Raw genomic sequence first — 14,092 nt, 5'->3', positions numbered from 1 at the left:
TTGGCTCTGGATTCCTTTGTTCTATGAGTATTTTCTGTCTTATTATTTCCCCAGCTACTCTGGTCCTATACTTAGGGATAGGAAATGTGGACTACCGCAGCATAGATCTTCCTGTGGATACCTCATAGCAGGGTTTTCAAAACCTTCCTAGTCCCTTCCAGATTTGGCTGTGCTTGTTGTTTGTTTTAAAGAGGAAAAGAAATTTTGGCATTTCTTTTCTAATCCCTTTAGCTTGTATTAGACTCCAACTGAAAGCCATTTCTGTACTTAGTTCCATGTGCAATGGTCATCACTAGAATAGATTCTCACTTGCCTAAAAGGCTCCAATAATCACAATTTTCCTTCCCATAGCCTCAAATTACCTGGGAGCTTGAAGCATGTGCTTTCATTCTCATGTTCTCAAAGGATACAATGATGTTCCAGGGTCCAAGTCGAAGCCAGTTTGGCCAAAACCCTTTATAGAGTGCAAAAAAGCCCTCGTGTTTCCACATCTGAGGGAAAGATATAAAAGAAATAAGAGTGAATTCTCCTTACACTTTACATCTGACAATTACCATTATTATAGTACTCATCTTCCATGCCCCTCCCCAACAACCTAGGATCCATGAATGATCCTTTTTGCTACAGACATACATTTTTAATTAGTATGGTATTCTAAATCCATCCACCCACTCATTCAACAAATATTTGCTAAGTACCTACAACATGCAAGATACTCTTCTCAGTGTTGGGATAATAGTAACAATAGTAAACAAGAGAGAAAGCAGCTGTGGTAGCCAGCCTCCAAGACGGCCCTCAATGATAACCATCCCCAGTTATTCATACCCTTGTGTAGTCCCTCCCACACATATCAGGATTGGTCTGTGTCACCAATAGCATATGGCAGTAGTTAACAATGCTATGCCATGCTATAAAAGATACTTTGCATTTAAGAAGGTTTTGCCCTGTTCTCTCTTGGATAATTTGCTCTGGAGGAAGCCAGCTGCCATATCATGAAGAAAGGCCCACGTGAGGCGCAACTAAGGTCTCTGGCCAACAGCCAGAAAGGATACAGAGCCTTCCTGCTGACAACATGAGTGATCTCTGAAGTAGATGTCCCAGCACCAGTCAAGCCTTTAGATGATTATAGACCTAGCTGACATCTGGAAAATTACCTCATGAGAGAGCCTAAAGCTGAAATCACTCAGCTAAGCTGCTTCTGAATTCTTGATCCACAGAAATTGTGGGATAATAAATGTATGATGTATTAAGGCACTGAGCTTTGGAGTCATTTATTACACAGCCATAGATAACTTATATGGAAAAGGCAATGGCAACCCACTCCAGTACTCTTGCCTGGAAAATCCCATGGACGGAGGAGCCTGGTAGGCTGCAGGCCATGGGGTCGCTAGGAGGTGGACACGACTGAGCGGCTTCACTTTCACTTTTCACTTTCATGCATTGGAGAAGGAAATGGCAACCCACTCCAGTGTTCTTGCCTGGAGAATCCCAGGGACGGGGGAGCCTGGTGGGCTGCCGTCTATGGGGTCGCACAGAGTTGGACACGACTGAAGCGACTTAGCAGCAGCAGCAGCAGATAACTTATACATTCTCTGCCCTCATAGAATGCACACATGCATGTGTGTGCTCAGTAGCTTCAGTCATGTCCAACTCTTTGTAACCCAATGGACTGTAGCCCGCCAGGCTCCTCTGTCCATGGGATTCTCCAGGCAAGACTACTGGAGTGGGCTGCCATGCTCTCCTCCAGGGGATCTTCCCGACCTAGGGATTGAACCGGCATATCCTGTGTCTACTTCATTGCAGGCGGATTCTTTACCACTGAGCTACCAGGGAAATCCCATAGAATGCATACTCTAGTGGAACTGATGAACAAATATACAAATTAATAATATTATATTAAGAAATGATAAGTACTAATATGAAAACTAAAGCAGGGTAGGGGAATAGGGAATTGGGCAAGTCACTGTCCTTTCTGAGTCTGTTTCATCACTGCAAATTCTGCATATGTAATGCCATGGCTGACTTTATAGGAATGACTGAAGGATTAGGTGAGGAACAATGTGAAATGTTTTGAATTTGAGTTTTCTGTTTTATACGATGGAGGTCCTACATATACCAACTGAGTGGTTATTAGAATTAAATGACAAATAATGCATACCAAAGGTCATAAATTGATGATGTGTGTTAAATTCAGTCAACAGAAACAGTTCCTGTTTAATGGATAAATATTAAGTAACTCCTGTGTGTAAGATATCATGTTCTACATTGAAAAATGTTATTTTGCCCTCTCACTGGTGAAGTAAAACCCACCACTATACAAAAAAATGAATATATTTGGATAAAACAACAATATGAGAATCCAGACTTCTAAATATCCCTTATCCTATACTATAGATTAAGAAGACTTGATATGATTATCCTTACTAACCATTTTGGAAGCAAACAGTAACATAAGGATACTATTTATAAAAACATAGTGGTAATATGCTTGTCCCAATGGATCATCAGCAAATGCTAAAGGTCTCAGACCAAAATTGATGTTGGAAAATTGTGAAAATCAACCAAAATAAATCCTGGAGGCAGACAGCCTCCTAGAATCACAGACTGCTAAGACAAGGGACCTTAGAGATACAAACCAATCTCATCACCTCTCACTTGGAACACCACAACAAGCCTCCTAACTGGTCTATGATCTCCACCTAGGAAGCCAAGCAATCTTTTAAAATTATAAATTAGACAGTGTCATTTTCCTGCTTAAAGCTGTCCAATGACTTACCAGTAGATTTGATTCTAATTGTAAATTTTCTTCAGCGACCTACATGATCCTAAATGATTTAGCCCTGCCTCTCTCCAGTTTCATTTCCTAATACTTTTCCCTTCATTCATCTCACACACACAGTCACACCAGCCTTGTTTTTAACCCTTGAAAGTGTCCAGCTCATTCCAAACTCAGAGCCCTTGTACCCATTCCCTCTTTCTGAAATGCTTTTCTCTCAGATTTTCTCGTGACCACCCTCTTCTCATCATTCAGACCCCTGCTCAAATAAATGTCACCCCCTCACACCCTTTCCCTCACCATCCTAGCTGAAGAAGTTCCCCACCACCATCAGAGTCACTATCTCATTACGCTATGTTAGTTTTTTCATAGCATTTACTTCTTTATGAAATTACACCATTTATTATCTGCATATTGATTCTCTGTCTCCCTCAACTAGAATGTAATCTCCAGGAAAGCAAGAGAGCAGGGACCATGTTGGTCTTCACCATTCTACTCCACTAACAAACACTCTCTGGCATAGTCAAGTCTCCACTAAATATCTGAATAAATATTTGTTGAGTAAATGAACACACAAACTTTTACACACACACAGTCACTAACAATCTCAGGAGCCTAATGATTCCTTGCTGAGTTCCAAAACAGGGACCAACTTCTGAACATTGGAACTGGGATGCACCACTCTTTGGCTTGAGACAGTTGAGTAAAAACAAACAAGAACTTCTGTAGATACACAGAGACAAGAGGCTACTTTATGAAGTTATACATTCATTCAATAAATAATTTGCTGTGGATAGAGAGATACATAAGATATGTCCCTACCTTCATGGAACTTACGTCCACTGGGCAGACAGACATTAAAAGCAACTACAATTGACTTGAACAACACAGTTGTCAGGGACACCAACCCTCTGTGCAGTCAAAACTCCTGGTATAACTTTTTGTCAGCCCTCCACAACCACATATTCAACCAACCACAGGTTGTGTAGTACTGCAGTAGTTACTACTAAAAAAAATCTGCATGTGAGTGGACCTGTGCAGGTCAAACTTGAGTTGCTCAAGGGTCAACTGTACAATAAAATGTAACAAATGTCAATAAATGTGATACAGCAATACAACAGAATATTACCCAACCATAAAAAGGAACAAACTATAGGCATACTTCATTTTATTGCACTTTACTACACTTTGCAGATAATGGATTTTTCACAAACTGAAAGTCTGTGGCAACCCTGAGTTGAGTGACTCTATGAGCACCATTTTTCCAACAGCAGTTGTCCATTTTGTATCTCTCTGTCACTTTTGGTAATTCTCATCATATTTCAAACTTTTTCATTATATTACTTTTTTGTTATGGTGATCTGTGATCCGTGATCTTTGATGTTACTATTGTAAAGAGATTACCACTCGCTGAAGGCTCAGATGATGGTTAACATTTTGAGGTATGTACATTGTTTTATTTAGACAATACTATTGCACATTTCACAAACTATTATGTAATGTAAAAATAATTTTTACATGTACTGGGGAACCAAAAAAGTTCATGTTGCTCACTTTATTGCAGTATGTGCTTTATTGTGGTGGTCTGGAAGCACATCTCTTCTAGAGCTATGCTTGGATTGACACATGCTACAGCATGGATGAACCTTGAAACATGTTAAGTGAAAGGAGCTGGTCAAAAACCTCACATATTCTATGATTCCATTTATATAAGATACCCAACAACAGGCAAATCTACAGAAATAAAAGTACATTCCTGGTTGCTTAGGGCTCGGAGGATAGTGGGATAATAGCTAAAAGGCACAGGATTTCTCTTTGAGGTCATGAAAATGTTCTAAAATTGACTGTGGGGTTGATGGTTGCACACAGCTCAGAACATACCAAAAGCCACACAAATAGGTGAATTTTATGAATTAGTGAGTTGACCCTCAAAAAGATGTTTTTCAAAATATAATAAATGCTATGGGAGAGCAAGAACATAAAACTACACACACATATATAGTTTAATGGTCAGGGAAGGCACTTATGAAAATAACGCAATCTTATGGCAGAAACCAACACAACACTGTAAAGCAATTATCCTCCAATTAAAAATTTATAAATAATTTCTTTATAGTATCATCCTTCAATTAAAAATAAATAAATTTAGCAAAGAGAGAAAAGATCCAACACGTCATATGGCACAGCCAAAAAAAAAAAAACTGTTCAAAAATGTTTTTAAAAAAATAAAAAGGAAGAGAATTCTAACACATGCTAAAAAATATTAAAAAATAATGCAATCTGAAGAATGAGTAGGAGCTAGCCATCTAACAAAGTACATGGCATGGGTGAAAACTTGGCAATGAAACAAAGTCTAGTACTAGAACTTGTTCAGTCTGTCTGGAATATAGAATCAAGGTAGCAAAGATAAGGCTGTAAGAAGTAAAAAGGGATCTAATAATATGAGCTTTGTGTCAATGAGAAGCAATTCAAGTGTTTGCAGATAGAGGTTAAGAGGATGAGATGTACAGCTGCTCATTTCTACATCAAAGAGGAATGCATCGTTCCATTCACCCAAGTGTACTCTTACAAATAAAATAATAAAGTATGATGACCATATAGAGCAAAGTTGTTTTAATAGCAAATAAATGAATGGCTGGTAAAGGTAAGTACATAAAGGTTACTGTCAACATGAAAATACATTTCTGACGATACCATATGGCATAGTAGTTACGAGTATAAACTTTGGAATCAGATGAACCCTGATTTAAATCCCAGATCTGCTACTTACTAGGTATATAATCTTGGGTAAATACTTAGCTACCCTGAACCTAAGTTCTCTCATTTATAAAATGGCAAAGATATTATCTACTCTATATGGTTGCTGCTAGTTAAAGAATATACTCTAGTGTGTGGTACATAATAAGCACGCAATAAATGCTAACTATTACTGTATTACTGTACCCTCTATCTCCTCTTAGCCAACCCTCTTGAAAGAGTATTTTACACTTGTCTACTTATCCTCACTTCCTATGTGTTTATCTGTCTCTCCCTATTAGAATTAAAATGTCATGAAGGCCAGGACTTTTTTGCTCACCAACCTAGAACAGTACCTAGCACAAAAGACACTTGAGCAATTTTGCAAGAAATGAATGAATGGTTAAACATACTCTCCAATGGACAGCAATCTGGCTTTTGCAAACACCAACCCAGCAAACCTTCTCTAGAAAATATTAAACCCAACAGACTTTGCAGCCCTTATACTGGATCTCTCTATCCCAGTTATTTAGTATTAAATAACTTCTCATCCATTCTTGAAACTCATTTCTCCTTTGCCTTCTATGACAATAGTATATCTTGTAAGTTCCCTCATATCTTTTGAACTGTTATCTTTTGGTGTCTTTCCTGAGTTCCTCATCGGTCAAGCCCTTAAAAATTGGGAGTTCTTTCTTTGGCCCTACTCTTCTCTCTATACCAGTGATTGTCAAGTGGAAGGGTGAGCATGTTAGAAAGGAGGACTTCTGCAAAACTCTACTCTTCAGAGTATGAGAATCATTGCTTCTGTGAATCACTAGCAATGGAAGGAGCATTACAATACTCCAGTGTGTGACGAAAGCAACAAACTTGTGAACTCTTCTTCCTGCTCTCCTTGGTCTCCCCCTCCACAGTTATATAACACCTGTACACTACTGTTTCCTCAAGTTCTTACCTCCACCCCTGAACCTCCAAGTTAAGACTAGGATATCCAAATATATTCACTGGGTATTCCCCACGCACCTCAAACTAAGTATCACAGAACTGTGATGTCCCCCACAAAACCTGCTCCTTTTCCTGTAACGTCTCTGTCAATAAAAGTCACCACATGGTCACCCAAACCAAAAACTGGCAAGTTATCTCTGACACCTTCTTTCTCCCCCACCTCTCCACACCAAATCAACCAAATCCTGTTGACTTTATCAATTAAATTATTCTCAGCTCTATCCCTACTGTTCATGCCAAGTCCAGTCTCTCATCACCTCTTGCTCAGGCCACTCTAAGAGCCTCCCACTAAGTTTCCCTATCCCTAGGTCAGCAGTTCTCTAAGTGTGGTCCCAAACTAGCAGCATCAGTATTGCCTGGGAACTGGTTAGAAATGCAAATTCTCAGGCCCTACTCCAAACTTACTGAATCACAGTCTGGTGATGGGGCCTAGCCATCTGCATTTTAACAAGCCCTCCAGGTGGTACAGATACATGTTAAAGTTTTCAGGCTTATTCCCTTGGTTTTGTGGTTTTCAACCTTGGGTGAACATTGCAATCACCTGAGGAGTTTTGAAAATCCTGACAACCTGGTTCCTACTCCAGACATTCTGAGCAGTGGTCCCCATCCTTTTTGGCACCAGAGATCAGTTTTGTAGAAGACAATTTTCCCATGGACTGGGAGAGCAAGATGGTTTTGAGATAATTCAAGCATATTACATTTGTTGTGCACTTTATTTCCATTACTATTACATCAGCTCCATTTAAGATCATCAGGCATTAGACCCCAGAGGGTGGGGACCCCTATTCTGATGTCAATGGTCTAAGGTGAGCACAGAAGCTGAGAACATTCCCCAGGTGATTCCAATGTGCACTTAAGATTGCGAACCACTGTCTTAGATCCACTCTCCACAAAGCCAGCATGATCTATTTAAAACACAAATCTGACCTGATTAAATCTTTCAACAGCTCCTCATCAACTAAAAAAAATAAGCCCAAGCATTTCAACATAGCATTTAATATCCTTTATAACTTAACTAACCCTCAGCCACCAACATAGGGAAGGCACCACGGTGTAGTTAAAAATGTTGGTTTGAAACCAATGGTCTGAGTTGAAATCCCAGCTCTCCCACCTACTAGCTGTGAAACCCTGGGCAGATTAATTAACCTCTTAGTGCTTCAGTGTGCTGTAATTGTGAGGATTAAATGAATGAATACATGTAAGTCTCGTTAGAACAGTCCCTGATAAAGCACTCAACAGATGTGAGTTATTATATTCAGTATTCTTCCATCTACAGGAAACCTATCCCCAAATTTCCAAACTGGACTAAAATTTCCTTCCATAGAGCCCTGAGTTTATCACTTAACAAGATGTGTTGATTATCTGTCTGTATACCTGCAGTACACTGTAATTTCTCTGTTTCTACTAAAATGGTGCCTGGGGACATCCCTGGCGGTAGTGAATAAGAATCCACCTGCCAATACAGGGGACATGGGTCCGATCCCTGATTCAGGAGGATGAAGACCCAGCACAACCAATAACTAACTAAAAAATAAAATATTAATAAAATAAAATGGTATCTGATAGATAATAGTTAACTGAACTGATAACAGCAGAGAAACCATATGATAGTATCATATTTTAGCTCCAAATTTGCTTTTTTAGAAGTATTATTACTAGTGGTTATATAATGCATAATACCAGTATGATTCTCAGCTTCCTACAAACATAACACAGCAGAAACTTTCAAAGCCAAACTGGGAACAATAGTACAATACTGAACTAGAATCGAGTATCAGATTTTCTATTACAGCATCTCTGCCTTGTCTGAAGTGGGCAAATGTGGAATACGTCTGGTCCTTTTCATCAGTAATTCTACATGGTGCTATTGATAAGGTATCCTGAAGTCTTAAGCATTCAAACTGGAATAATAATATCAAGGACCACTAAGCATCAGCAGATTACCAAGGAGATAGTTTTCCTACCTGGCAATTACTCTGAGAGGCTACTAAAAATAGACATAATGATTCTTCCATCTTCAGAGCAGCAACTAAGAATAAGGACTGCAAGAAGGTCTGAGACATCAAAGAAAATCGAAAACACAATCCAAGTTCACTATGTGCATACCTTTAAAATGCCATCCAAAGTGCCCTTATAGAGGTCCACATGTCCCACAATTGCCCTCTGGTTCATCATGCGAGTTCGTACCACATCAACTGGATTGGAAGCCAGAGCTCCAGCCAAGCCACATGTAAAGCTGGAACTAAAGATAAAAACTGTAAGAAGACAGATTGCCCCACTTCCACCTCTGCCCGCGTAAACAGAAATTAGGTCAAACAAATGTACAATGAGTCAGACATCACAGAAAACCTGGCACTTGGTCTTTTATTACAATCTAAAGAGAAAGGAAATCTTTACTAAAGAAACATTAGTCAAAAGCTGTCCCCTTCACTTTTCAATCCAAAATTCAGATGGCCTTTAAAAAAAAGAGAGAGAGAGTTTGTAAGTCTAGCAAGTTTCCTAAGCAGGAAGTATTATGCATCATCTATTAGTTATGTAAAATTTTCAAGTCACAACATCATATGCAAAAGGAGTTTGAGTAGTAAAATATCATAAAAGTTGTAAGATGAAAAAAATGTAAGATGAAATGAGCAACATTTCAGTCCAAAACTGTGGTCTTGCTTCATAAACCCTATAAAATTTCACCCTTTTATTTTTTTTATCATTGAGAAAATTTGCTTTCTGACCCAAAATTAATCAAAGCAAATAATAGATGAGTTTAAAAGGTACAGAGTCTATATGAACAAATTCAAATACTGCAGACATCTGGAATTAGACACTGCTCCCAAGTACCAAAGTGCCTATTGCATCTGGAATCTCTGTACGTTTATCAGAAGGCTTGAAGTTCTGGTGATAAGAGAGAAAAAGGTATTTAGGCCATATGTACTCATTACCAATTCTAGATGAGGACTTCAGTGAAAGATGCTTTTTGTGCTTGAAGTACTGACAATATGGAATGAACACAACCTATCTGACTTACACAAAGTGAGTTAAGATTGTGTCTCCCATCAGCCCTGACAATATCAAGTGCTTCTTCGTAATATCATACACTGGTAGCTCTACTCCCACAACGATGGCAGCCCGCTGAGCAGTTGGGACAACACCCTACAAAACATAAGTGACATGAGACACTGGGGAAATACATTGGTAGTGAGTTAAGTCAAAAGGTGAACAAAATAGGTCAGGAATTTGAAAATGGCAGAAAAAAATCCAAGTCTGCAGCATAAGATCACTCTTTCACATCAATTGCATATACTGAAACATTTATAAATGCCCAATTCACTTACTGTACTAAAAACAAAATCATTGATATGACACCTAAAGCACAAACAACGAAAGAAAAACAGATAAATGGACTTCATCATAATTAAACATTCTTGTGATTAGTAAAACAACAACCCACACAATGGGAGAAAATATTTGCAAATCATATATCTGGACTAGTACAAAGCATATATTATATTAATATATGGACTAGTATCCAAAATACATAAAGAACTGTTACAACTCGACAATAAAAGGACAAACAACCCAATTTTTAAAATGTGCAAAAGACAAAGACAGAAATATAGATCAATGGAACAAAACAGAAAGCCCAGAGATAAATCCACGTACCTATGGACACCTTATCTGCAACAAAGGAGGCAAGGATACACAACGGAAAAAAGACAACCTCTTTAACAAGTGGTGCTGGGAAAACTGGTCAACCACTTGTAAAAGAATGAAACTAGAACACTTTCTAACATCATACACAAAAATAAACTCAAACTGGATTAAAGATCTAAATGTAAGACCAGAAACTATAAAACTCCTAGAGGAGAACATAGGCAAAACACTCTCTGACATAAATCACAGCAAGATCCTCTATGACCCACCTCCCAGAATATTGGAAATAAAAGCAAAAATAAACAAATGGGACCTAATTAAACTTAAAAGCTTTTGCACTACAAAGGAAACTATAAGCAAGGTGAAAAGACAGCCTTCAGAATGGGAGAAAATAATAGCAAATGAAGAAACAAAGGATTAATCTCAAATATATACAAGCAACTCCTACAGCTCAATTGCAGAAAAATAAATGACCCAATCAAAAAAAGGGCCAAAGAATTAACAGACATTTCTCCAAAGAAGACATACAGATGGCTAACAAACACATGAAAAGATGCTCAACATCACTCATTATCAGAGAAATGCAAATCAAAACCACAATGAGGTACCATTACACGCCAGTCAGGATGGCTGCTATCCAAAAGTCTACAAGCAATAAATGCTGGAGACGGTGTGGAGAAAAGGGAACCCTCTTACACTGTTGGTGGGAATGCAAACTAGTACAGCCTCTATGGAGAACAGTGTGGAGATTCCTTAAAAAACTGGAAATAGAACTGCCATATGACCCAGAAATCCCACTCATGGGCATACACACTGAGGAAACCAGATCTGAAAGAGACACATGCACCCCAATGTTCATCGCAGCACTGTTTATAATAGCCAGGACATGGAAGCAACCTAGATGCCCATCAGCAGATGAATGGATAAGAAAGCTGTGGCACATATATACAATGGAATATTACTCAGCCATTAAAAAGAATTCATTTGAATCAGTTCTAATGAGATGGATGGAACTGGAGCCCATTATACAGAGTGAAGTAAGCCAGAAAGATAAAGACCAATACAGTATACTAACGCATATATATAGAATTTAAAAAAATGGTAACGATAACCCTATATGCAAAACAGAAAAAGAGACACAGATGTATAGAACAGACTTTTGGACTCTGTGGGAGAAGGCGAGGGTGGGATGATCTGAGAGAATAGCATTGAAACATGTATATTATCAAGTGTGAAACAGATTACCAGCCCAGGTTGGATGCATGAGACAAGTACTCAGGGCTGGTGCACTGGGAAGACCCAGAGGGATGGGATGGGGAGGGAGGTGGGAGGGGGGATCGGGATGGGGAATACATGTAAATCCATGGCTGATTCATGTCAATGTATGGGAAAAACCACTACAATATTGAAAAGTAATTAGCCTCCAACTAATAAAAATAAATGAAAAAAAGATGTGCAAAAGATCTAAATAGACATTTCCCCAAAGAAGATATACAATTATATACTGCTGGTGGGAATACCATATAGAGCAGCCACTGTGATAAACACTTAGGCAATTCCTGAAAAAGTTAAACATAGAATTACTCTATGACCAATCAATTTTGCATCCAGATATACCCAGGAGAATTAAACATGTATTTATGCAAAAACTTGTACATAAATGTTCATAACATCATTATTCATAATAGCCCAAAAGTACAAATACTTATTAATTGATGAAAGGATAAACAAAATGTGGTATGTACATACAATAGAATTATTATTCAGCCATAAACAGAAATGAAGTACTGATAAATGCTGAAACACAGTTGAAACATTTAGAATAGTATGCTAAACTAAAGAAGCCAGTCATAAATGCCACATATTGTATAATTACATTTACATGAATTGCAAGAATTGGGAAATCTATAGAGACAGAAAGCAGATTAGTAGTTGCCTAGGTCTGGGAGGCTTGGAGGTTGTGAGAAGTGACTATGAATGGGTATAGGGTTTTTTTCTCTGATGATGAGATATTCTAAACTTAGATGGTGGTGATGGCTGTACAAGTCTGTGGATATCCAAAAAACATATACTTTAAGATGGCAAATTTTATGGTATGTGAATTATCTCAATAAAGATGTTGGGCTTCCCTGGTGGTCCAGTGGTTGGAAAACCACCTGCCAATGCAGGGGACATGGGTTCAATCCCTGGTCCGGGAGGATCCCACATGGCCAGCAGTAACTAAGCCTGGGAGCAACAACTATCGAGCCCGCCCTAGAGTTTGTGCTCCACAACAAGAGAATCCACCACAATGAAAAGCCCACACACTGCAACGAAAAGTAGCTTCCGCTTGCCACAGCTAGAGAAAGTCCACGCACAGCAACAAAGACCCAGCAAAGCCAAGAATAAATAAATAATTTAAAAAATAAAAGCATGAAGCAAAAGTCAGTAGGGAGAGGACAGCTTTTGAGTTTAATCCACAGAATTTAGAATGTGCACAAAGGATACACTACGATCACACAAAAGTCATGACATAGCCAGGGAGAAGGCCAAGACAAAGTATACTTCCTTACAAGTCCTCCTGCAGTAACACTACCAGCTTTTCAGTCACAAGCACACTATTTCTCTCACAGCTTACATGACAACACAGGGTTGCTAGAGCATTAAAAAGTCATGTTTTTGAAGAATAAGAATAACACCACAAAATGCTTATAAGGCTAAAGAAGGGAAGAGATAGCATTATTCTAACTGGACTTCCCAGGTGGCTCAGTGGGTAAAGAATCTGCCTGCCAATGTAGAAGACATGGGAGATGCAGGTTCGATTCCTGGGTCAGGAAGATCCTCTGGAGTAGCAAATGACAACCCATTCCAGTATTCTTGGCTGGGAAATCCCATGGACAGAGGAGCCTGGTGTGCTATAATCCATAGGGTCGCAAAGCATCAGACATGACTGAAGTGACTGAGCATTCTAACTTTAGGAGGAGAGGTATATATACAAATGACACATTTATGTAAAAATTTTTACAAAGAATATTTTACTTTTATAACTGTTTAAATATCATTTAAAAAACGGAGGGACTTCCCTGCTGGTCCAGTGGTTATGACTCCATGCTTCCAATCTAGGGGGCATGAGTTCAATCCCTGGTTGGAGAGCTAAGATCCCACATGCTGTGTGACATGGCCAAAAAATAAAATTTAAAATAATTTGATAAAAAACTGAAAATAATATACCAGGAGGAGTAACTGCTTTCTGGGATACCTGTTAAAATTAGAGTTCAATCTTCTCTAAATTCCCAAACGCAATTCATAAAGTGGACGTGATGGAGCTGTGCTATCAGCAGATGCTTGATTCTGCTGAACAGACTGGTTCGCCCAGCAGTACCTTCCTCTCTGACCCTTCCACCTGCTCAACTCTGTTAGGAGGTAGTCCCAGAAGACTAATTTGGTGAACAGTATGGCCCCAAGGGGTGAATTTTGGTCACAGACATATTTTGCATGGCCTACACAGTGTTTCTTAGAAGGCTGAATTAGCTGTCAACATTAAAAAAAAAAACACCAAAAAAAAAAAAAATACCGCAGGAATGGATACTTCACACAGGAATGCTGATTTTCAGCCTCTCTTGAAAGCACCATGGACTCCCATGGCACATGGCAGCAATGAACAGGGCAAGTGCTCTCCAAGTCACCGCTCCACTATCTCTCCAACCCTGACCTAAGCGCCAGTCACTTTCTTACTGTACTCCTGCTGTTATTTCTAACAATGGAGTTAGGAAGAAAGGGAAATGCTTCCAGTGAAAATGAAATGTTTCCAGTACCCATGTTATTACAATCAAAGCAAGAAAATAAAATACAGACGAAAAGGGCCCTGTGTTTGAAGAAAAACGTAAACATACTTCCCTGTTGAAATGAAAAAAAGATTCCTGCATTTTAATATGTAAATAATACATGTCTGTG

At 38.8% G+C, this 14,092-nt stretch overlaps 1 protein-coding gene across 7 annotated transcripts in view; it reads right to left on the bottom strand.

Annotated features, from left to right (window-relative positions):
- The window catches only part of SLC25A14 (solute carrier family 25 member 14), a 36,796-nt gene that overhangs the window by 1,042 nt on the left and 21,662 nt on the right, over positions 1–14,092 (bottom strand). For all 7 annotated transcript variants that reach the window (XM_061136245.1, XM_061136250.1, XM_061136248.1 and 4 more), the window contains 3 exons: positions 9,534–9,658; positions 8,621–8,756; positions 411–491 (listed from right to left, as the gene is read on the bottom strand). In XM_061136245.1, coding sequence (XP_060992228.1) covers positions 411–491; positions 8,621–8,756; positions 9,534–9,658 — 342 coding nt within the window. The remainder of the gene's footprint in view (positions 1–410; positions 492–8,620; positions 8,757–9,533; positions 9,659–14,092) is intronic.

Source organism: Dama dama, chromosome X, assembly GCF_033118175.1.
Source record: "Dama dama isolate Ldn47 chromosome X, ASM3311817v1, whole genome shotgun sequence".
Classification (NCBI taxonomy): domain Eukaryota; kingdom Metazoa; phylum Chordata; class Mammalia; order Artiodactyla; family Cervidae; genus Dama; species Dama dama.
Note: the sequence above shows the minus strand (reverse complement) of the source record. Positions and strands in the feature narration are given on the sequence as shown.